General features: G+C 38.1%; 1 protein-coding gene across 1 annotated transcript in view; it reads right to left on the bottom strand.

Moving 5' to 3' along the window:
- Positions 1 to 23,503, bottom strand: part of OCA2 (OCA2 melanosomal transmembrane protein) — a 185,938-nt gene that overhangs the window by 50,843 nt on the left and 111,592 nt on the right. The window contains exons 19-22 of the mRNA XM_050334190.1: positions 22,939 to 23,066; positions 16,803 to 16,862; positions 16,164 to 16,268; positions 2,177 to 2,270 (exon numbers count right to left, since the gene is read on the bottom strand). Of these exons, the coding sequence (XP_050190147.1) occupies positions 2,177 to 2,270; positions 16,164 to 16,268; positions 16,803 to 16,862; positions 22,939 to 23,066 (387 nt within the window). The remainder of the gene's footprint in view (positions 1 to 2,176; positions 2,271 to 16,163; positions 16,269 to 16,802; positions 16,863 to 22,938; positions 23,067 to 23,503) is intronic.

Below are 23,503 nucleotides of genomic sequence, written 5' to 3'. Positions count from 1 at the left end.
GTTTATCCAAGTTCCTTTGGTTGCATAAACAGTGATAAGATCCAATTTTTGCCCTAAGTAGCAGGTAGCAATGATATCATTTTCATCTACTCCCTCCAGAATGGGATTAGTCTTCCTTGAGGATTCTTTCACACGACTTCAGAGCTGATAAGAATTCTCTTTTGGAAATAGTTTTTAAAAGCTATCAACACTTCCTTTTTAGAAAAAATAAAAGCCCCTTTCCCCTACCTTTTAGGACTACATCTTCTGAACATAAAGCTTTTCCACACTTTTTATTCTCCAGCAATAAGCTCCTGTCCATTAGCTTTTTGTTTTGACAATGGAAAATCAGAAGCATATTAAATTTCAGGCTAACACCACAAATGTTCAGCTTTATCCTAATAGATGACAGTCTGAAGAGTTTAGGCTTTTGTTAATAATGATATAACTATTTATCCAAATATTTGTATGGAGCATACCTAGGCATCTCCTATGGATCTCTAATCTCTTTAATTCAAATAATTCTCATGGTAATGTTTATTTTTTTACTTCTGTCTCATACTGCATACACACAGAAGTCTCTTAAAATTCACCCCTCCAACAAATCAAATTAAGGGAAGCTGGGTTAAGACGATAGCAGATACTGGAGGAAAATCAGCTGAGACTTGTTAAGGCTTCAAGGCTGGTGAAGTGCCTCCCACTGAGAATATGTCAGTATAATCTGGCTAACTTTATGCTCCTTATGCTTTTTTTTTTTAATCTGAAAATTTAATGAAATGAGAGTATGTTCAGTGATCAACAAATTCACAGAAACATAGTGTCATTTAGGTTGCAAAAGACCTCTAAGAACTTTGAGTCCCATCAAAATGCAAAGAAAGATATTATTTTTATGGCAAACATCTATATAAAGATATGCTGATTATTCAAATCCCTGGTTTTAATGAGAAACAGATTAAAGTCACAATATAATGATGAGTAATGGTGAGCATAAAGAGATATTCTTCAAATGAATAACTGCTGTTTGGTATAAATTGTCCTGAAATTGCAACATGCTTTTAAAATTCAATCTGTAAATTACATCACTATAATCTTTGTTAGGTATTAAGGTCACTTGTACTAGCAATCACTTAGCTAAATAAACAAACCAGAACTTGTATTACACGCAAAACTGGTTTTAGTTTTAATCCCTGTAAAGTCAAGGAAACTATTTGGAGAGGTATGAAGGGAAAGAAGGCATGAATCCAGGGTGAAACAACATTTTACCCATTTTAGCTTTATATAAACTAACTACCTAAATATTTAGGGATCAAAACACAGCCCAACACAATATAATTAGCATTAAAATTCTAAGTAGTAAAAAAAAAATAATACTAACTTTATTTCTCATTAAAACCTTACACACTTTAATTGCACTTAGTGGATCTGTTATTTGGAAATGTTGTGCTGTAATACCTTCACAAGCCATTAGCAAAATGTCAAAAAAACCCTGTAAATATTAATTTGAAAACTACTGGATGGCTTTTCTCTCTTATTGTTATAACAGAGAGGAAATCCTGGGCCTACAAAATATAAATGCCATATTTTTAATTAAAAAAAAAACTGATGGAATCAACTAATGCACTGACAAAACACAAAATCCCAGTTTACACCAAGATGGGCACTAAAAGAATGACTTGTAATTTCATTATTAGAGGTGCATTTCCCAAAGACTTCAAAAGGACTTTCCTTTGAATGAGGAGTGAAAAAGGTCAGAAAACGGATACTCAAATCATTTCTGTAAGCCAGCCAGAAAACCTCTCAGTAACTTCAGCAGACTTTGAATCAAGCATTCAGATCTCAGCTATTATATAGTTTCTGCATCTTTTCAATGAGCAATGATGGCTCTCTGTTCCAAAATCTAAATGTATCTTTGTCTTTTCTCTTCATAAAAGATCAGAACCCTATAAGCACCATCTGGACTGCTTCTCTGTGTGTCTGTAGATTATGCAGATACAGACTTCAAAAACAGACTGCAAAAATCCTATTGCAGCAGCAACAACTGGGATCCTTATCCAGGAGTGCTTTGAAGTCAAAAGGAGCTGGATCAGGCCCTCCATATGCTCTGCACAGTAAAATGACTGAACCTATCGTGCCAGTTTACCCATGTTATAATTGCATGGCTATTACCTTATGTCAGCTTTCTCACATAAACTCTTACCTCCAAGGCACGCACCCATGGCCAGTGAGAAGATTAATGGTTTCATAGGTAGGTTAACATCTGGATCTTTACTCAGGTTGAGAAGCACAGGAATCTGTGGTTTAAGAAGAAAAGATGGAGAGAATCACGAGACATTATCCAACCATCAGCACAATATAAATAAAGTTCATTAAAGGAAACAACTTAAACTACCGGTAAGTCCAAAGAGTAACTTGAGGGGGAGGGGTTGTTGGGGATTTCTTGGGCAGTCTTTTTGTTGTTGAAGTTGTTTTTCTTAATTAGTCTCTTTGCATCATATGTTTGATCTAGGCTCACTTTTCCCCACTGACTGTGCTAGTCCCACAAGCCAAGGAGAAGGTATCGACATTAAGCCAAGCCTTGACACAAGTACTGCTACCAGAACTGAGACTGTCTTAAGGCTTCAAGTGTCTTCCATTAGATCCTTCTTGTTCTACAGGGAACTGACAGTAACTATAAATCAATTCCCCTTTCATTTCTTGAAGCCTAGAGGACCAAGAGGTATCTCCTCTTCTTGCTGGAGAGGGTAGTAAATGATGCCCAAACCTTCACAGCAAAGTGGCTGTAGATCATGTATTGCTAACTAAAAAAATTCTGAATCCTGGTTATAATCCAAAGGATTTGATGTGTTAGGGAAAAAATGAAAAAGGGCCATGTGGCAGGCTTCTAAATTCATAAGCACATATGAGTTATTTTTCTTCTTATTCCAACATTATATTTACCAGAGAATCTAGATTTAATTCACTGGAAAATATTTGCAGGTGGTTTGAAGCCAGACAACAATTAACCATCATGCAGCTTCCATCTTGTACTCCCCCCTCGCCTTAGGGGGTGAAGGGAGAATCAGAAAAAAACATTAAACCTTGTGGGTTGAGATAAAAAACAGCTTAATAATTGAAACAAAAGAAAATATAATCATAATTAATTATAATCATAGTAAACAACAATTATTATAATAACAATAATAACAATAGTAATTAAAAGGGGAGATAGAGATAGAGAAAGGAATAAGACCCAAGATAAATAAGTGATGCACAATACAATTGCTCACTATGTGCTGACTGATACCCAGCCTGCCTCCTGGCAGCAATCGGTGACACCTGGCCAACCCCCACAGTTGTCATACTGAGCATGACTTTCTGTGGTATGGAATACCCCTTGGCCAGCTGGGGTCAGCTGTCCTGGTTATCTCCCCTCACCCACCACCCAGCTCCTTGTGCATCTGCTCCCTGATAGAGCAGGGGAAATTGAACAGTCCTTGACTTGGAATAAGCACTACTTAGCAACAACCAAAACATCAATGTGTTATCAACATTATTGTTATAGTAAATCCAAAGCACAGCACTGCAGCAGCTACTACTAAGAAGAAAACTAATTCTCTGCCAGCCAAAACCAGAAGAGCAAGTTTTATGAATTTCATTTAAACACTTTAGCAAACAAAATAAAATAAACTCCCTGAAAAGTGAAATGAGGTTTTCAGGGAGACATAATAGACTTCATTAGGCAACTGGTATAGAGCCCAGAAATATAGCAGGCAGGTTTTCTAGTAGCACCAGATCTAAGCCAGTAACATCCTTCAAAGCTAAACAACTTTCACCTTAGTTAGGAAGAAATGGTTTGAGTGCAAGGCAATTTTGTAACCACTTGGTTTGAAAGAAAGGTGTAATCAGTACCTGTAGAGAAAAGGTCATTAGCAAGGGGAGAGGTGACAATACTGTTCTCCTGTTTTTAACATGTACAGAAGTCCATGGAACCAAAAGGGAAACAGAAAGAATAAGCAAATGTCAAACAGCAAGTGATCAAGAAGGAAGAGATTTGTGGAAATAACTGTGATATGCCTTGAAATTAATGCTTTCTCATAGTCTAGGAGTTTCAGTAGTGAATAGAGTTATGACTTCTAATCCTCCAATTTGTCATTTTAATGTATTTCACAGGTCCCCCTCAAGAGGTATGATCTCAGAGATGGAACAGCTGCTTCCTGAAAAATGCTTTCACTTTGATAGCTGAATGATGCTCACCTTTATTGACTGTGCACGTTCTTTTGGTATGGAGAAATATATAGGATTTATAAAGAATTCCAACCCTTTCCCCATTCCTCCCACCAGTGACGTTACTCATCCCTCAGAAATCCTCTAACTGATTAACCTAGATAGTTAATGTCTAAACAATTATTCTTGAATTTTACATTGCCTGAAGATGCCTATTTCTGTTTTAAGGCCTAAAGAAGGCTCAGCATGCTCAACATCTTGTTGTTGTCTGTTTTATTTCCATGAAACATTAATGAAAGATGTCATTTCTCCCCACAAACTTTATTTCTCCTGAACCATCACTGCTTGAACATAACATGCAATCCAAAGTGAACCTATATTTATTTCAAAGCAATTTTGTGTTTCAATATTAAAAAAAAAAAAAAATTAACAACAAATGTTAAAAATCACAGGATATGCCATCTTCCTCAATCTAATTAGAGAATTTTCCCCTACTATATAATTTTGAGCAGAGAACCAAACTGAACTATTTAGTTTCTCAGATTTATTTGCAAGTATCCTGAGGTACTATAGTAACTTACTTGTTGCAGGACACAATTCCCAACTGTGCAGACTAGCAACACCTTTTTGGTTTAGACTCCACCTTGTACATGTCCCCGCAGCACAGAGAAGGTGATTATGCAGAGGAAATTAAAATGATAAACCTATTTTCTTGCTGTTGAGGTCAGTCTTAAAGCTGTTGCCAGATAGCTCCCAAGTGCAGAGCAAGTAATGCCATTTTCACACCTGACCAATGAGAGTTTTCAGAAAGCAGAGCCCTGTGGCCCCTCCAAGAGTAGCACTGTGAAGGACAGGGGAAGCAAGATGCTAAACAGAGATCCTAGACATAAAGTCTGTGAGGTAATTCTCTGCTAGGGAATTTGCAACCACATATGCATAATAGTGCCATCAGAAAATTTGGTTCTCTAATGAAGGAACTCAGTGTCAGGAGCTCTCAATGTCCTGTAAATTTCTATTGACTGAAGACGCAGGAACCCCCTTGAAGAAAATCAAAAGGACCCCCTTGAGCAAAGATTTCAACTCACATGTGTGTTCTTTCAGAGACACATTGCAATATACCAGGAGAAGGTGCAATTTTGTACTGCGCTTGAATCTCCATTTCTTATTTTTTTTCTTCAAACCCAACAATGTATTTTAGGAGTCCAAATACGCACTTAATCCACATTGGTTTTATTGTTCTCTCCTTGCCATAACACTGCTTTTCTTCCACTTAGAAATACTGTGAATTCTTTTTGAAAGACTTGACAATAATTAATCATCTGTCAAAATTATCATCGGTGATGTTATGCTCCTAAGTGCATCAACAGGCAGTAGGGCTAGATCAGGAATCTCTGCTCCCATGAATGTACATTTCTCTAGTAAGGGACAAACATTGAAACTCACCTTAGCAAGACATATTTGTGTGCACTTATAAATTTGAACATTTCCCCCATCTAAAGGAATTAATCTATACCAAAGCATAACAACTACAAGGTATAAAGGGAATGGAAGTCCCTTTTAACATGGAGATATCCTTTGTAAATAGAAGGTGTTTATAATAAGGAATGTTGCACCATGAGTTTTAGCTTTGAATAGCCAGACGAAGGTGAATGCAAAACATTCAGTTAAATTTGCAGTGTCTCAGATAGAAATATTTAATTAATCCATACTCTATACTAATTTTTTGCAAACATTATGGAATCTCCTGTGTGGCAACTTCATGCCACAGGTCTCCAAAAGTCATTGGCATCTAATTCTTCTAATTTAAAAGTAGGCATAATGCAAAGAGTTCGTCCATCCCAAGAACTATCCTACTCATAAAAATATAAAAAAATTAAGAAAATTCATCTAATCATCAAGAACTCTTGGAGACATGTTGCAAAGCAATTTAAGCTGATGGACATTTCTCATTGGCTCAGTGTTTGCATTTTAAATAGATAAGGGTCACGCACAGGGTCAGGAACCTGCCACTCTGTTTTCTCCCAAAATTACCTTTAACACTTTTTGTCACATTCATTCATGCAATTATGTGTTAGACAATACTTTTTCACTATTAGAATCACAAAACTCAGTTTAATCTACTGTTTTAATTAATCCAAGTGCTAAAAACAGAAATGCAAAATATAAAAGGTTTAGAAGGAATCTTTTCACTGTAGTTTTCTATAGTTTTGAAAACATCAATTATTTCTACAACTTTTTCCAATTTGAGTCATAATAATAGCTAGGATGCTTTGCAAATGGGGATATGGTTGGCTGTGATACATACAAATATCTTTCTCATATTGATTTGACTTATTTGGAATGCAGATTTTTTCATGGTCTTATGAAGTGCTGCCTCTCAACACTGAGGAAGCCTCATGTTTCCTTCATTATTCCCTTTTCAGGTTATGTAAACAGCACCCTTATCAATATTAGAAGGAGAAAAATAATGTCTTATCAGGAAAATATTTTCTTATTCCCTTTATTTCAGTAGCCTTACCACAATAAATCTCTGTTTGACTAGTTTGAAAACTTGCTCATTTTGCTGGAAAGTTCAGTACTGAAACACACCTCAGTGCAACTTGATTGGCAAGATTTAGGTAAAATGAGTGATGCAGCTCAATAGAGCAAAGCCAAAGCTCCTCACCCATGCTTTGCAAGACTATCTGCCTCCAAGTGTTAAAACAAACACAAAACTGCAACTGTAAGAAATAATGACTGTACTTGGAAAAAGAAGAGTGTCTCAAACACTTGATACAGAAAGGAGATAGCCATTTATCTTGATTCTATATCAGATATTATGTGTATGAGATACATAGCATATAAGCTGATGCACAAAAACAGTGCTAGTTCTACACGCTGGCACATTTGTCTATACAAATATCATAATCAAAATCATACCTTTGTGAAGAAAATGTTTGTTTACATATATATATATGTATATATATATATATATACACCATGGAAGTACATAGGGTATGTTGCAAACATAAAAAGAATAAAAATGGAAATGTAGGTATTTTTATCTTTCATACCATTTAATCTTAAATCAGTATTGCAACCTTCTAGAAATGGAACAAGATTTTATTATTGTTATAAATTTTCCACCTTCCCTAGAAAATATAATTTATTAGTAATTAATTCAGAATCAAAAAATATGATTCTACAGGACAGTGTATTTCTTTGCATCCCTCTCAGCTTTCTAACATCCTGAAAAATTAAGCTAGATGAAACAATGAAAAAGAAAGGAAGCTCAATTTTAACTTTAAATAAAGACCATGAAAAAGAGAAAACTGCAACAGTTTAGATCAGAATTATATACAGTAATTACTACAAGGTCGTTTCATCAAATGCTGTTAGTTTTCTCATAAAAATCTTTGCATTTATACTGTGGTATGCAGTCCCTTTTTGTAAAAAGAGACTGATGGTGAAGTTTGTACATCTCAGTTCATTTTCACACCTTGCTGTCACAGGATCTTTTGCAAGAATCCAAAATACCAAGGAAAGTTGAATCAAGACCTTTATCCTATTCACTTATTCTTATGATAAAACTTGTCATGAGAATGGCATTCCATCAGTCAAGAAGACGAAGAAGAACCTATAAAGACCTTCTGAAATACAAGCAGAAATGATGATTTATCTTTACTAGCTGGATGCTAGATCTGCAGAGAGGAGACCGAAGAGGAGTCTATCAGAGTCTGCTTTATCAGAGAGCATTTCCTCCTGGGCTGACAGCAGACTCAGAGAGAGTGAAGCCCCTTCAGCTATTTCTGCTTCCCAAACATAACACTTGTACAAATAATCACACTCACCCTCGTTATACAAGAAGAGTAACTTAAACAAGTTACAAGGTCCTATCCCTGCACAGTACAGTAGAAGGCATCAGGCCAAGGGGGGCTCAAGAAAGCTGGTTAATATTCAAGGATCACCTCCTCCAAGTTCAGGAACACATCCTGACAAAGAGGAAATCAGGTAAAAATTCCAGGAGGCCTATGTGGATGAAAAAGGAGCTTCTGGACAAACTCAAACACAAAAAAGAAGCCCAGGAGTGGAAGCAAGGACAGGCAAACACAGAGAGATTGTACAAGCAGCCAGGGATCAGATTAGGAAAACTAAAGCCCTGACAGAATTAAATCTGGCCAGGGATGCCAAAGGCAACAAAAAAAGCTGCTACAGGTACATCAGTGATAAAAGGAAGACTAGGGAAAAACTGGGCCCTTTCCAGAAGAAATAGGAGACCTGGTTATCCAGGTCATGGAAATCACTGAGGTTCTCAACAACTTTTCTGCCTTGATCTTCACCAGCAAGTGTTCCAGCCACACTGCTCAAGCAGCAGAAGGCAAAGGTAGGGACTAGGAGAATAAAGAACCACCTGCTGTAGGAAAAAGTTGTTTGATACCATCTAAGGAACCAGAAGATGTCCAAGTGCATGGGACCTGATGAAATGTATCCGCAGGTCCTGAGGGAACTGGCCAAGGAAATGACTAAGGCACTATCCTTCAAATTTGAGAAGTTGTGGCAGTCCAGTGAAGTTTCCACTGATTTTAAAAGGGAAACATAAGCCCCATTTTCAAAAAGGGAAAAAAGGAAGACCTGGAGAACTACAGGTGAGTCAGTCTCACCTTGGAACCTTGCAAATCCTCCTGGAAAGTATACTAAGGCAGAGGGAAAACAAGGAAGTGACTGATGGCATCCAACATGGCTTCAGTAAGTGCAAATGGTGCTTGGCAGATTTGGCGGCCTTCTCCCTAACTGGAGAGGCATGGATTTGATGGGTAGACCACTTGGTAGATAAGGATTTGACTGGATTGTCACACTTAAAGAGTTGTGGTCAATGGCTCAATGTCCAAGTGGAGCCCATCGACAAGTGTCATTCCTCAGGGCTCAATATTAGGACTGGTGCAATTTAACATCTGTGTCAGCAACATGTACAAAGTGTTCAAGACCAGGTTTGACAGGTCTTTAAGCAACTTAGTCTAGTGGAAAGTGTCCCTGCCCATGGCCAGAGGGTTGGAACCAGATGGTCTTTAAGGTCTCTTCCAATCCAAACCATTCCACGTTTCCATGATACTGCCCATTTTGTGTATTTGTGCAAAATGACAATGAAACAGCAATTCACACCTTTAATTTAGAGATTCATGGCTGCTCTGCACCATGGGACTTCACAACACATATTTTGCTAAGAACTGCATGTGGCAAAGATGTCTGCTGTGAAAACTACAGAGAATACACCTTAATAGAAAACAAACAATTTGTATCTTCCCAAATCGCTGATGATTGCTCTGTCTCTGCAGACAGCTACAGTCCAGTCTTACACCTTTATCAAGTGGTGAAATGAAGGACATCATAGAAAACTCCGGTAGGGCAGAAGGCAAGGAAGATTCAAAAATAAACCTGGCACTAACAGGAGATACATTAGAAACATTCAGCACTGCAAGTGAAAAGTGTCTGATACTTTAGAGTCAGTAAATAGTGGGCACAAAATTATTTACTTTCTAACAAAGACCTGTCAGAGACTAAGTCACCTTGCCAGCCAGATGGTTAACAGAAATCGTTTGTTACGCTATATTGAGGAAATAGTATTTAAACTCAGCTAAAACGGGGATTTACTGCGTTTGTATTTTTACTTCTGGTAATAAAAGAAAAATATAAACAGATGGCTCCAGCATATATAGCTGATAAAACATATCAATTAAACTAAAGAGCATACTGGTAATAAAATCATATCACCTAGAATTCTAATGGCAGAAATTCATGACTATTTAAATGACAATACTAGGAAAACCCAGGCCCTGAAAATTAATAAGTCTGCCTCTCAAGGAATGTCACTGTGAATTTAGCCTGTTGAAAAAGGAGGAGAAATATCAGAGGTTTAATAGAATGACACACTGAGCACCAATACATCATTCGTCACACTTATTCTGCAGACAAATAAAGCTGGATATGCAACATGAAAACAAGAACCCTTGCCATTCAAAAATTAGAACATGTGAAACATAATAACTGAGCTCCCGACTTATGAATTTTTTATGTACAGAACATTTTCTGGGTGTTTTTAGGAAACTCCCAAGTGTATCTATATGTATTAGATTTGCAGCTGGCAACACAGATTAGATTTGCTGCTGGCAACACAGCCTTTTACATACAGTCAGAGTTCACAGAGTTTACCAGAAGGTATTTCTCAAACTCAAAATCTGGGACACTGAAACTGTAGAAGCTGAATATTCACAAGTCCATGGGGCCTGATAGGATTCATGCTAGAGTACTGAAGTTATGGCAGAACCCCTTCTAGTCTTCTACCAGAAGTCTTGGGAATCTGGATAAGTCCCTGCTGACTTGCAAGCTTGCCAGTGTTATTCCAGTCTACAAAAAGGGCATGAAAGGAAGAACCAGAGAACTACAGAATCTCAGCTCCTGGCAAAAATATAGAGAAGGTTATACTGGGTACTCTTGAAAGGCATTTAAAGAACAATGCAATCATCAGGCACAGTCAACATGTGTTCATAAAGGCAAGTCCAGTTTAACTACTTTGATGTTCTTCTATGATAAAGTCACCCACTTAGTGGATGAAGGGAAGGTAAGAAACGTAGTTATTCTGGACTCTAGTAAAGCTTTTGATAAGTGCCCCTCACAGCATACTTCTGGACAAGCTGTCCCGGTGTGGGACAAGCAAGTTCACAGTGTGCTGGGTGAAGAACTGGCTGAAGGGCAGAGCCCAGAGGGTTGCAGTGAGTGGGGTTACATCTGACTGGTGAAAGGGCAGCAGCGATGCTCCTCAGGCTTCAGTTCTAGGGAAAGGTCTGTTCAAAATATTTATCGATGATCTGGATGCAGGAGATGAATGCACCATCAGCAAGTCTGCTGGTGACCCTAAACTGAGAGGTGCTATTGACTCTCTTGAGGAACAGGAAGTTCTGCAAGGGGATCTAGATAGATTGGAATATTGGTTTATAACTAATGGGATCAAATTTAAGGAGTCCAAATTCCAGATTCTGCACCTAGGATGGAGTAGTGCCAGACACAAGTATAAACTGAGAGAGGAGTGGCTGGAGAGCAGCCCTGCAGAAAGGGATTTGGGCGTGCTGGTCAGCATGATCAAGCTCACCATGACACAGGAGGAAGTCTTGGGAAATGAGAGGGAAAACTCCATCCTGGGGTACATCAAACAGCACAACCAGCCATTCAAAGGAGTCAAATATCCCACTGTATTCAGCATTGGTACGGCCTCACCCAGAGTGCTTGTGTGCAGTGCTGGGTCCCACAGTGTAAGAAGGATCTGAAAGTCCTTGAATGTACCCAGAGGAGGGCAACAAAGCTGGTGACAGGGCTGGAAGGCATATGCTGAGAGGAGCAGCTGAGGACTTTGGGTTGTTCTAGTTTGGAGGGAAGGAGGTTGAGGGGTGACCCAACTACTCTCTACAGCTTTCCGAGGAAGGGAATGGAGAGGGAGGTTCTGAGCTCTTTTCCATGGGATCCAGTGACAGGACACATAGGAATGGCTCAAAGCTGTACCAGGGCAGGTTCAGACTGAGTATTAGGAAACATTCCTTTACTAAGAGGTCAAAACTGGAACAGGCTTCCTAGAGAGGTGGTCAGTGCCCCAAGCCTGTCAGCGTTTAAGAGTCATTTGGAAAATGCCTTTAATAACAGGCTTTAACTCTTGGTCAGTCCTGAATTAGTCAGATGGTTGAACTAGATGATTGTCGTAGATCCCATCCAACTGAAATAGTCTATTGTATAATTCTAAAAGGCTTTGCTGTAGTACATTTTTTACATGGTGACAAGAAATTATTGATTTTCTTATCACTGGAAGATAGCTATCACAATTGCCAGTCATGCTTATGCAAAGAAGTGCAATGAACACTCACTCATATAGACGTCTATTTAATTAGGGAGCTGGATCTTCACTTTTCAATCTTAAAGGGAAGGGAAAAATCCTGGGATTACAGTTCATCAGGCAATTTTCAATCCCCTCATCATGATTTGGGGTAGCTCATGATCTTTGCATACAGGACAAATTATATGAAACAAGCAATTAGAAGATATTCTGAAGATTTTGTAGTCTTTATGCAGTTCCGATATTTTATTTTAGTTTAACACAAACAGAATTTTGGCAAGACAGAAACAGTAAAAGTACTCAACCTATGATGAGCCAAGTGCCCTCAGAAACTCATTCCACTGTTTCATGTAAGCAATTATCTTTCTACAGCATCCTCTGCAGCAAAAAATACTTGCCATGTTCTGACCTCTTTGCAGAGATTTCAGTTTAGCAACTTCTGTACATGAATTCCATATGGTACTGACATTTTTATTGGTGGTGTTACACTAGATTTACACTTGTCTAGAGCAAAGAAGAATTTGACCAACAATGGTGTTGCAGTGAAAAGGTATTTTCAGGGTAAGGTGTTTCAAATAGTAAACTGATCTTATTTTTGTCATTTCAGAATTTTTTAGTAAGAGAGTGCTAAACATTGCTGAAAATCATCAACATGTTCACTCTGTTTAAACACATTAATATTTTGCACTTCAAAATATATCCATCTTAAAATAACCCAAAACATTTATGTTTTGTTTTTAAGACTGCAGATAATGTATGGTATTTTTGGATAAGAAAGAATCCTAATTTGTCTACATAGATACTTAGAAACTCTTGAAAATGCCTAGAATTTCTTCTAGGAAATCATTTTCCTTATCTGTTTTGATTACTTTAATTCATAAAATAGTTTATTTCCTAGAATTCTTAGTAATGCTGGCTCAGATATACTCCTAGTCTAATTCCTCTTTTAAAATACTGATCTACATCCTGTTAAGGTAAGTTAACTACCTGTTAAGTTACAAATTTCAATGCTGTCAAATCTGAAACTTTAAATGAAGCAGTTAATTTTATCCAAACACAGACAAAGTGAAATTTCTAGCGTCAAGGTCCATTAATTGGGTGTTCACATTTTTTTCATTTTTATTTTTCATCTGTATACAAAGGAAGTCATTACGAATCTGATTATCTCTCTATTACAAACACAGAAACTCAGAGGAAATTTTGGACAACCATACATTAACTTGATTTTTTCAAGAAAAATTTGGACAGCCATACTTAAATCCTGATTTTTTTTTTCTTTAAGGAAACGCAGTATCACAGTTACAGAGCTATCTGTAGGTTTTTCTGTTTTTCTTGCCTTCAGCTGTGCACCTAAGTCAAGACTCAGGTTCTAATGGAATTTCCTATTTCTTCCATTTCTCAGGCAGTTCTTCAGTCAAAACACTCTACATATCAATTATATGGGCTACTCCTGCATAAGCAAGTAATGTGATGTTACAGGAGCTGAGCCACTTCACATCTATGGTGCCTTCAGCCCAGGGGGATCATTCACCTCACATAGAAGAGCATTACTCCTGTCCATTCTTGCTCCATTTCTGAGTCACTACACTCACTGATTGTATGCAGCCCATTCCCTCTCCATGCTCCGGTTCTGGACAACATGTACTGCATAGTGTTGTAGGGGATGAATGGAAGACCTTATCCAACAACACAAAGGCAGTGTTGGGGTCATCCCATGAATGAACTGAGGCCTGTTTCCTTTGAACCTTCTCGCCGATGAAGGAACGAAACAGTATAACTTTCCAGATGCCCTTGCCGTCACAGTAGTTTATTCCACAGTCAACTGGACACTCACAACGAGAACTGGGATGGCAAGACTGCCTCATCCCTGGAATAGGGTACAAAAATCATGGTATGCTCACCTTTCTAATGCAGAAAAGGCACCATTGGTATCCCTGTCTGTGACCTACCACCAGGCCTTTCATCATCTCTGAATGATACTTAAGGAATTCCTGTACAAGTCAAACAAGATGTCACTCAGTGAGACTGATTTCCCTCTAACTCTTACTGGTCATTGTCAAATCCATTATAGGCAAAGGTTTGTGATACCATACTCCAAACACTCTTTCTTCAGTCAGAGCATACAGCTGATATGTATTATTAACCACCGAGATATTTTGTATCTCTGGGTTCAAAAAAATTGAAGGAACTTGATGTGTTCCACATCCCTACCCAGTACCTGGTCCATCAAGCCCATGACTAATTAAAAACACAATAGAGATTGACCCATTGTCATGACATTTGCTCACCACTGAAGAAGATTTACGGAGACCTGGAGGGATTCAGTACTTCAGTCTTTCATTATTATAAGTGCAGGCTCCTCTGTGAAGCTGAAACCTTTAGCCAGGAAAGGACAGAATCATTCATGGCTACATCATACCAGGTGCCCCATTACTCCTACTCACTAGGGAATGTCAAACCAAACTCATATATAGAAGTCCCTGAAAAGTGAAAAGTCATTCTGCCAAACGGCTACGTTCTATATATTTAATACTACTCATCAAAAGTTCGTAACTTTGACATACATACTAGCAAATAGCCTTTCAAAACCAAATACTGCTTATTTTAACAGTAGGAACAAAGTGCCAAAGAAACAAGAAGAGTTTTAAATGAAAGTTTATACAATCTTACATAAGAACTTGGGACATAGTTACTTAGGAATTTTCTCTAAGTATTTTCTAATGCAGAATAAAGACTGAAGTGCAAGCCTATTCAAGCCTATTCACTGAACTAGCCTCATCTTTAGTTTGCCATATAATACATTAATGTCTTAACTCCTCAGCTAATATCTTCTTTTAAATAGGTGAGAATATGCCTGCATTTTTCTTCCTGTCTTTTCTCTCTGCCTATTAAAAAAAAAAAAAAAAATCATAGCTGTCTCTTAGGTTTACCTCAGAACAGAATGAGAAAATATAAATTTGAAATGTTTAAAATGTTGGCATAGATTCTTTCCTGTCTGTTTGCATTTCCCACCCTCAAAGATACAAAAGAAATGGTCTTTGGGCATCCCAAAGGATTCCTGCATTTCAGTCCCATTCCCCAAAACACACCTTAAAACTCTTTAAAAGAGGGTTCCTTTCAAAATGCATGAAAGACCCTTTGTTTGATGTGCATGTAGGTGCTGTTTGGTATTGCTCCAAGCCAATTTTCATAGACTAGCTGGATATCAGTGAAAATCTTCTACACTAAGATTTCTGCATTATTGCTTAATAGTCCTTAGGCATGTGCTGGGAGGTGACTCATCCTGAACCACTCTTTCTCTTCATGCCTATTGCTTCAGTCTGTTGTTGTTAAATCAATATAATTTTACAGGAAACACCATGATAATCAAAGCAAAAATACCATATTAATACATATTTATAGAACAGTTGCAAATCTACCCCATGTGTTATATGGTCTATAAGCAGTGTCTTAAACCTTGACACAGTTAAGGGTGGACATGACCATCCAATAATGGAAGAAAAAGGTACAGAAAAAGTATACTTAGCTGAGAATGAGCTGCAACAATTAAACATTCCTACAGAATGAATTATCTCACTTTAAACAGAGAACTTGATTGAATAAACCTATCTGAGCATGCCCTAATTTGTTATAATTTGATAATTTTCTGATATTAAAGCTCAGCTTCTGACAAGCATTTGCTATGCTTAACATAATTTTCTGTTTTTAAACTAATTACATAAGTAAGGTAGCGATAAAAGCTTCAGGTGTTAAAAAAGCATTAGCGTAACTACACAGCACATTGAGGGAAAAGATTGATAGCAGAGGATGGATAGTGACAGTTTCCATCAAAAAGACAAGTTTACTTTTCAACTACTGATGTGGATATAAAAGGGAAAGCGCAAAAATGCAGCCAAAACAGTGCCTGTAGTCCCACAGCTAACTGCAGCTTCTGGCAGCAACGGCCAGCTGGATACCTTTCGAGTATGAGTAAGCTCCTAATAACGATTCAATCTCAGAGGATAAAGTAAACTACAACACAGTATAGGTAAAAAAAAAAAAAAAAAAAAAAGAGTAATCTGTAATCAGTAAGCTCAGTCCCTTGCCAGCATCAGGAGGAGGATGTGCAGCACTGCACAGACCCTACCATTGTAGCCGTGAAGGGGATATTGTCAATCACAGAGGAGGCCAAAGCAGACACCCAGAGCACTAAAATGATGGCCACTGCCAAGCGCTGGTCCTCAGGAACCACCTGGAGTTGAGAGAGAGAGAGAGAGAAAATTATAACTTTGAAATCAGTGTTGCTCGTTCATCACAGTTTTAATTTATCAACACTTATTATTCCTTTATGTTCTGAGATAGGAAAGACATCTTAGAGAAAATGCATTTAGCAGTACAGTTACTGTTCTTTTTCCAAGAAACTTTGAACAAATAAAAATACAAAGATTGATATTTCCAATACTCAAATTTCATACAAGAAATACACTGTGCAACTGTAAATTTTGACCTTTAACTCTTTATACTTTTTTACTTTTGTATTTTTGGAGTTTTAGACTAGAGAAAAGGCTTCCCTATTGCATTTATGACTATGTTTATTGTGGCTGTGGACATATATATATACATATTAAATATCATTCATGTCAAAATATGACATACTTTCTTGATATTGCTGATGGAAGATTACAATCATAAACATTAAATTCAAAATCAAAGTATTATTCATTATTCTATTGAACTAATATTATTTTCCTGGTCTGTTAAAAAATTATTAATATTTTAAACACACCTTTATTAACAAAGCTGTCTGCTCTCCTATATAGTCTATTAAGTGCAGATGAGCCAAAGCCTAAAAAAAAGAAAGACATTGATATCAATTAGTGAAGTACATGATGCAGTTACATTTTTTTTCAGTGGATGTAAGAAAAGGCAACAATTCCTTCACATTTACAAGATATTGATATTCAACTCATGTAGCTTCTACAGCAACTCTGTAATTGGAGGCAAGAAAAGACACAATAGAGATTGTTAGCTGTGTTTGCAGAAGTGGGTTGGCTGTACTGAAAAAAATGGTAGAATTACTTAAGAGCATGGGACACAGGATGAGAGAATGGCTGAAATTTAAAGATGACATTATTTAGCGGATACATGTTTTCTGAATACCTGTTCACAACTGATTTTAAAACACCTTCCCCAAAACCACAATACAGGTAGAAATATATCATGGGTTTAAAAGGTCAGATAAAATCAGGCCTCTTGTGCTCAGTCTCAGATGGAGAAACAGGAAAACAAATTATGTTTCTGTTATATGGCTTTCTCAGACCTGCTAAAAAACAACAACAACAAAAACCCACCAAACAAACAAATAAAACCAACAAAAACTACCCAAAACCAGTACCTATCTACTAAAACCAGGAGAGAGATCTTGGGTGAATGGAAATTGGCACAGAGGCAGCAGCACCTGAAAGGCAGGAAATACAGCTTTCCAATGCCCGGGTTAGGCACCTGAATCAAGGCGGTAAGGCCTGTAAACACTGGACCCCAGGACAGCCTGGAGCAGAGAGCTCTGTCCTTCCTGTGAGAACAATTCTCATTTGTACAGGATACTTAGATAGCATACCATACAACCACAGTTGCAACCAGTGATGAAAAGACATAGGAAGACTCCAGCCCAGTGGTGCTGACTCTGATTTCTCCTTGGGTAGACAGAACACAAACTGAGTCTTCACACCCAAGGACAATGACCTATTCCCTCAACTCACAAGGTAAAAGGGTGATTTTTACTCATGAGACCCAGTCTTTAATTCACTCTGGTTTTGTTTTCTTTTCTTACAGGTGAGTAGAATAAAGAACTATTTTCAGGTTGAATAAGGTGTATCTATTTTACGACTCCTCTGTTTCTCAGGGGAGAAGATTGTATCATTTTTGATTCAGCCTAGACTGAGCTGCTCGGCTTGCTTTCATTTTTTTTTCTGTCAAGTAAAAGAATCATTCAGCTGCAGCACCTGACTTACTGACTGCATTCCCTCGCAGAGCCACAGGAGTTGGCATTCACACAACACAACTCCACATAACCCCTCACATGTGGTGGTCAGACAAAGCCCCTCAGAGATATCAGTGGGGAAAAAAAGCATTCAACTCACACACTGTCAAATTCCATGACAGAGACGGACAAATATCCTAACAGGCACCAAGTGGTGTAGTATATAACACTGTATAGTCAGAGTTACTAAGGTGCTTTCATTCAGACTGGCAATTCCTGTACCTGCAGCTCAACTGGACATCAACTTGCAGTTTGTGTGTAAGCACATAAATTTGGCCCAGAAATATTATTCGGTTTGAACAATACATTGAAAAATAGAAGGTTCATCTACAATTAAAGACACAGCATGCAGAAAACAAGTAACAAAACTTTTAAATACATACACATACCCTTTACATTTAAAAGGTCATTTTTTCACTACTTTAACTTCCCAGAAGAAAGTTTTCCAAGAAGTTAATTCTTGTTGGTAATTTTAAGTTACCATTCTCTTCCTAAGCTCTCTATGTTGCTTTATTAACTTGAAGGTTATGACAGTGACTTTTTAAATGTGTATAAAAGCAATATTCTTAGTGAATGGCAATAGTTTTTCTACAACTGCTTTGTGTTCACACTTAAAAATAAACTTTTTAACATGTAATAGTCATCAGTTATAGCCCAGAGTTACATTCTGTTAATATTGCTGCCTTATTGATTATCTATTAACAGAGCATATTACTTTTTAGTAACACTCAACATTTGTTCTGGAACTCAGAAAAAGAGATGTTCAGAAAAGAGGGAAGAGAGTGATGAACACACATCACTCCTGCAAGAATCAGTCTGCAGGTAGCCCATCTCTTTAGAGATGATGACAATACTTATCACATAACAAATTTTAGGATGTCTCCATGATTTCCAGGCCAATCTCCTGCAGGCAACTAAGTGGAAGTCAGCAATTAGCACCCTGCCACTGGCCTCCCCTGCATATAAAATGCACAGAGGGTCTTCTAGATATTCCTATGTCTTCTAAGAGAAATAAGTATTTTTGCACCGATTGGTGTCTTCAGGTAAAATTGGTGTATTTCAGTTCAAAATAGAGTTTTACTGCCATTTTAAAACAAAATTTAATTTATGCACAAAAATTTACATTAATCCCTCTTGTGGACAGTATGTCATGATGACTGTTGTAAATAAAATCTGCCTGAAGGGACTAAGGTAAAATGTCAATGTCTACTATAAAAGTGAACAAAGAACTGTAATCCTGAGAGGCACAGGAATTTATGCTACAGAGACAGAAGAAGCAGAAGGATTTTATAGCCTGTAACAGCCACTTGTGGACAAAGACTAAAAACAGAGTTGTAAAGATTAATTACCCAAAGGACACAATAGAAAACAAGAGAGCTCCAAAGGATTTCCATTTTTCATTGTAAAAGATGCACTAGACTGGACTGATGAGCCCCCAAAGGCTGAACCACCAGGAGTTCCCCTGTTGCTCAGGAACTCAAATCACATTTTCCAAAATGACTTTCAGCTTAAGTCCCACACAGGTTTTTAAACGTGCCTTGTAACAGAAAAGGGAACACTTATAGCAGTAGGAAACAGCTTCAGAGTGGGAGCCATCCAAGCTGAAGGATCACCAAGGGTGAACAATATGAGCTGATAACTACTGAATGCCTAGATCATGAAAGATTTTGTATACTTCACAAATATCTTTGTTTTCTCTTGTTTCTTCTTGACATGGGTAACTTAAAGGAAAGAAAAATACCTTGGCAAGGACTGTCATCTACTAATCCAAAGAGCAATAGATTCAGATCGAAATTAGCACTGATGATATATAGAACATTTTTATCATTCATTATGGGGAAAAATTTAATGTCTCCCTTTTTTTTCCCTTGATTATCTATACAAATTTCCTTCATGACCTTAGAATAACTACTGTTCTCCTAGACAGCCAGGAAAAATATTCTTTCATTAGCAAACTATTCACTGGTGACCTGAGAAGCCATAAAAAGGAAGTTCAGTGAATCACAACAGTGGCATCCAAAATCTTGCAGTAAATGGTAAATAACTTCCTGTGTGTTTTACTACGTTATTGTGCAGTCACACAACACTCAAATCAAAGCCATTCAATCAAAGTTAAAACAATAAACACATCAGGGAATGCAACTAATAAATTGTTATAGTAGCTGGAGACAAAATAAATATGGCTTCAGTATGGATTCCCTATAAGAGCTAGAAAATGCAAGGGTATATAGAGTCTGATAAAACAGAGAACTAAAAATTGCCTGTAGTAATGAGCATACAATAAACCAACATTTTCTCAATTTTATACCTAGTAGCTCACAAAAAAGCCTCATAATGATAATCAGTTTCCATTCATCTTCTAGGAGGTTACTAGATTTTGACTTCCAGTTTGGGATTAATTAGAGTTAGTTGGATTGGGGTTTGTTTCTATTTGCCTCAAATGTTGTCCCTTTTACTTCTGGTGATTTTTTTTTTTAAATAAATCCCAATTTACAAATTCTTGGTATCTCTCCTATTATTGGGAGGGCAGTGGGGAGGAAAAAGACTATGTGAGCAAATTTGTTATTGTGGACTTTGCCCAAGGCTACTCACTAAGACAATTCACTAGCTACAGCAGTGTCAGTGGCCACCTGGGTTTTGTCAGTCATGTTTATACAACATTATTACATCATTTAAACCCAATAAATAACAACTGAAAAATAGTCAGCCTTTTTAGAGGCTTAATTGACAAGTTAATGTGAATAGTCACAGAAAAAATTATTCAAATATATGGGGTAAAAATAACTCCTCAGGCTAAACAAAAGTATCAAATAGGGAATCAAATGGGATACAAACATGGATGGACTGTTGTCAAGCAGAGAATAAAAAAAAACTACACAGCAAGACATCCAGACATTTTAAGAGCTGAATATCTTTTTAAATTAGCATTGCAAACTGAAATTCACTGATATTATCCTTTCAAAACACATGCCCAGGAAATATTTTTTGAGTGGTCTTGGGAATCCAGAGAGATCCCAGCTGACTGGAAGTTGTTGAATGTTGTCTCGATTTTCAAGAAGGGCAAAAGGAGGACCCTAGAAACTACAGGCCAGTCAGTCTCATTCAGTGCCTGGGAAATTTACGAAGAAGATTATTCTGGGAACCTGAAAGACAACACAGTCATTGGTACTGCTAAACATTCCTCATGAGAGGAAATTCCTGCTTATCAAACCTGATTTCCTTTCATGACAAGGTAATCCACCTAGTTGATCAAGGGAAGGCAGTTGATGTAATCTTTTTAGATTTCAGTAAAGCTTTCAACACTGTCTCTCACAGGATCCTGCCGGACAAAATGTCCAGCACACAGCTGGACATCATGTGGTGGGTGAGCAGTTGGCTCATGGGTGGAGCACAGAGGGTAACAGTGAATGGAGTAACATCAGACTGGTGACCTGTCACTAGTGGGGTTCCATAGGGCTCCATCTTGGGTCCTGTGCTCGTCAGCATCTTCATAAATGACCAGGACACAGGACTGAAAGGGATACTAAGCAAGTTTGCAGATGACACAAAACTGGGAGGAGCTGTTGACTCCCTCGAAGGTAGGGAGGCCCTGCAGAGACACCTCAACAAATCGGAGGGCTGGGCAATCACCAAACATATGAAGTTCAATAAGGGGAAGTGCCCAATTCTGCACCTGGGATTGGGCAACCCTCAAAGTTCATACAGACTGGGAATGAGATGCTGAAAAGCAGTGCTGTGGAAAGGGACCTCGGGGTCCTGGTTGATGGCAAGTTAAATATGAGTCAGCAGTGCCCTGGCAGCCAGGAGGGCCAACCATGTCCTGGGGGGCATCAGGAAAAGCATTGCCTGCTAGTCAAGAGAGGGGATTGTCCTGCTCTTCTCTGCACTGGGGAGATCTCACCTTGAATATTGTGTGGAGTTTTGGGCACCACAATATAAGAAAGATATTAAGCTATTAGAGAGTGTCCAAAGGAGGGCAACAAAGATAGTGGAGGGCCTTGAGGGGAAGCCATATGAGGAGCAGCTGAGGGCACTTGATCTGTTCAGCCTGGAGAAGAGGAGACTGAGGGGAGACCTCATTGCAGTCTACAACTTCCTTGTGAGGGGAAGAGGAGGGGCAGGCACTGGTCTTTTCTCTGTGGTGACCAGAGGCAGAACCAGAGGTAATGTCTTGAATTTGTGTCAGGGCAGGTTTAGGTCAGGATATTAGAGAAAGGTTCTTCACGCAGAAGGTGGTTGAGCATTGGAACAGGCTCCCCGGGGAAGCGGTCACAGCACCAAGCCTGACAGAGTTCAAGAAGCATTTGGACAATATGGTTATAGTGTGACTCTTGAGAATGGTCCTGTGCACAGTTAAGAGTTGGACTTGATGATCCTTGTGGGTCCCTTCCAACTCATCATACTCTGTGATTCTGCGATCTTCGGCCATTTGGTAGCCAGCATGTAGCACACAACATCAGGCACAGTTTTCAAGTCCAGTTAACTCTTGTTCTGTTATTTTTCCTATCACTTGTATAAATTATTGCAAAACAAACACATAAATTCATATAAAACATCTGCATATATAGACCACTGACAAACCCAGAAACTAAAATTCAATTTATATGAAAATTATTGTGTCAGATATTTTCAGCAAATGCAGGATAAGGAGAGAGAGATCAAGTTTATAGTGAAATATTAAATATCATAGAGGTCCAATCAACTTCCACTACATTCCTCTCTGTAGTACCTGCAATCTGAAATTCCTCTCTGTACTACCCTAACTACACTTGACCAACAATATTCCAGTGGGACTGAACAAGCAGGAGGCCTCTGCCCAGGAACATAATTCACATTTGAAATTATTTGTAACTCTTCAGGTTTTAGAATCAGAGAATATTACCTCCATGAGAACAAACAATGCTGCAAAGAAAAGGAGGGTTGCCCACTCAATTCTGTTCAATATCATCTCAAAATCATGGATGTCTGCTAGCACTAGCAGCCAAATGGCTCCCAACATGGCAATCCAGCCTGCATGAGAGAAAGAGAGAATAACACTTTACACTTCACAAACTTCTTATGTGCTCCCAACATATAAATTACAGTATTGTGATTTTCAAAGTTTTTGCCACACTTTTTTCTCTGACTCTGGAACAGGGAACGTTCAGAGATACTGCATAACAAATGGTTTCTGCTTTCAAATTAAAATAAAATATAAAAGAAAAAAAATTAAAATAAGGCAGAGTTGGGTTACCCCAGTAATCAATGGCTTTGAATAACAGAGAAACCTTTAGGTGCTTAGGAATACTGAAGGATTCTGCAGCTTCTGAAAGGCTGGCTGAATCCCTGGACTTTGAAGACTCACTGGCTTCCTGCTCTAGAAGATAAACAGGAAAGTGTTCTTAGAACAGATGAGGGACCTAGAGCAAGAGAACTCTCTTCAGACAGGATCCCTCTATACATCCTGA

This window comes from Myiozetetes cayanensis, unplaced genomic scaffold, assembly GCF_022539395.1.
Source record: "Myiozetetes cayanensis isolate MyiCay16 unplaced genomic scaffold, myiCay2020 scf5-8, whole genome shotgun sequence".
Taxonomy (NCBI): Eukaryota; Metazoa; Chordata; class Aves; order Passeriformes; family Tyrannidae; genus Myiozetetes; species Myiozetetes cayanensis.
This window is presented reverse-complemented; position numbering and strand designations above follow the sequence as displayed.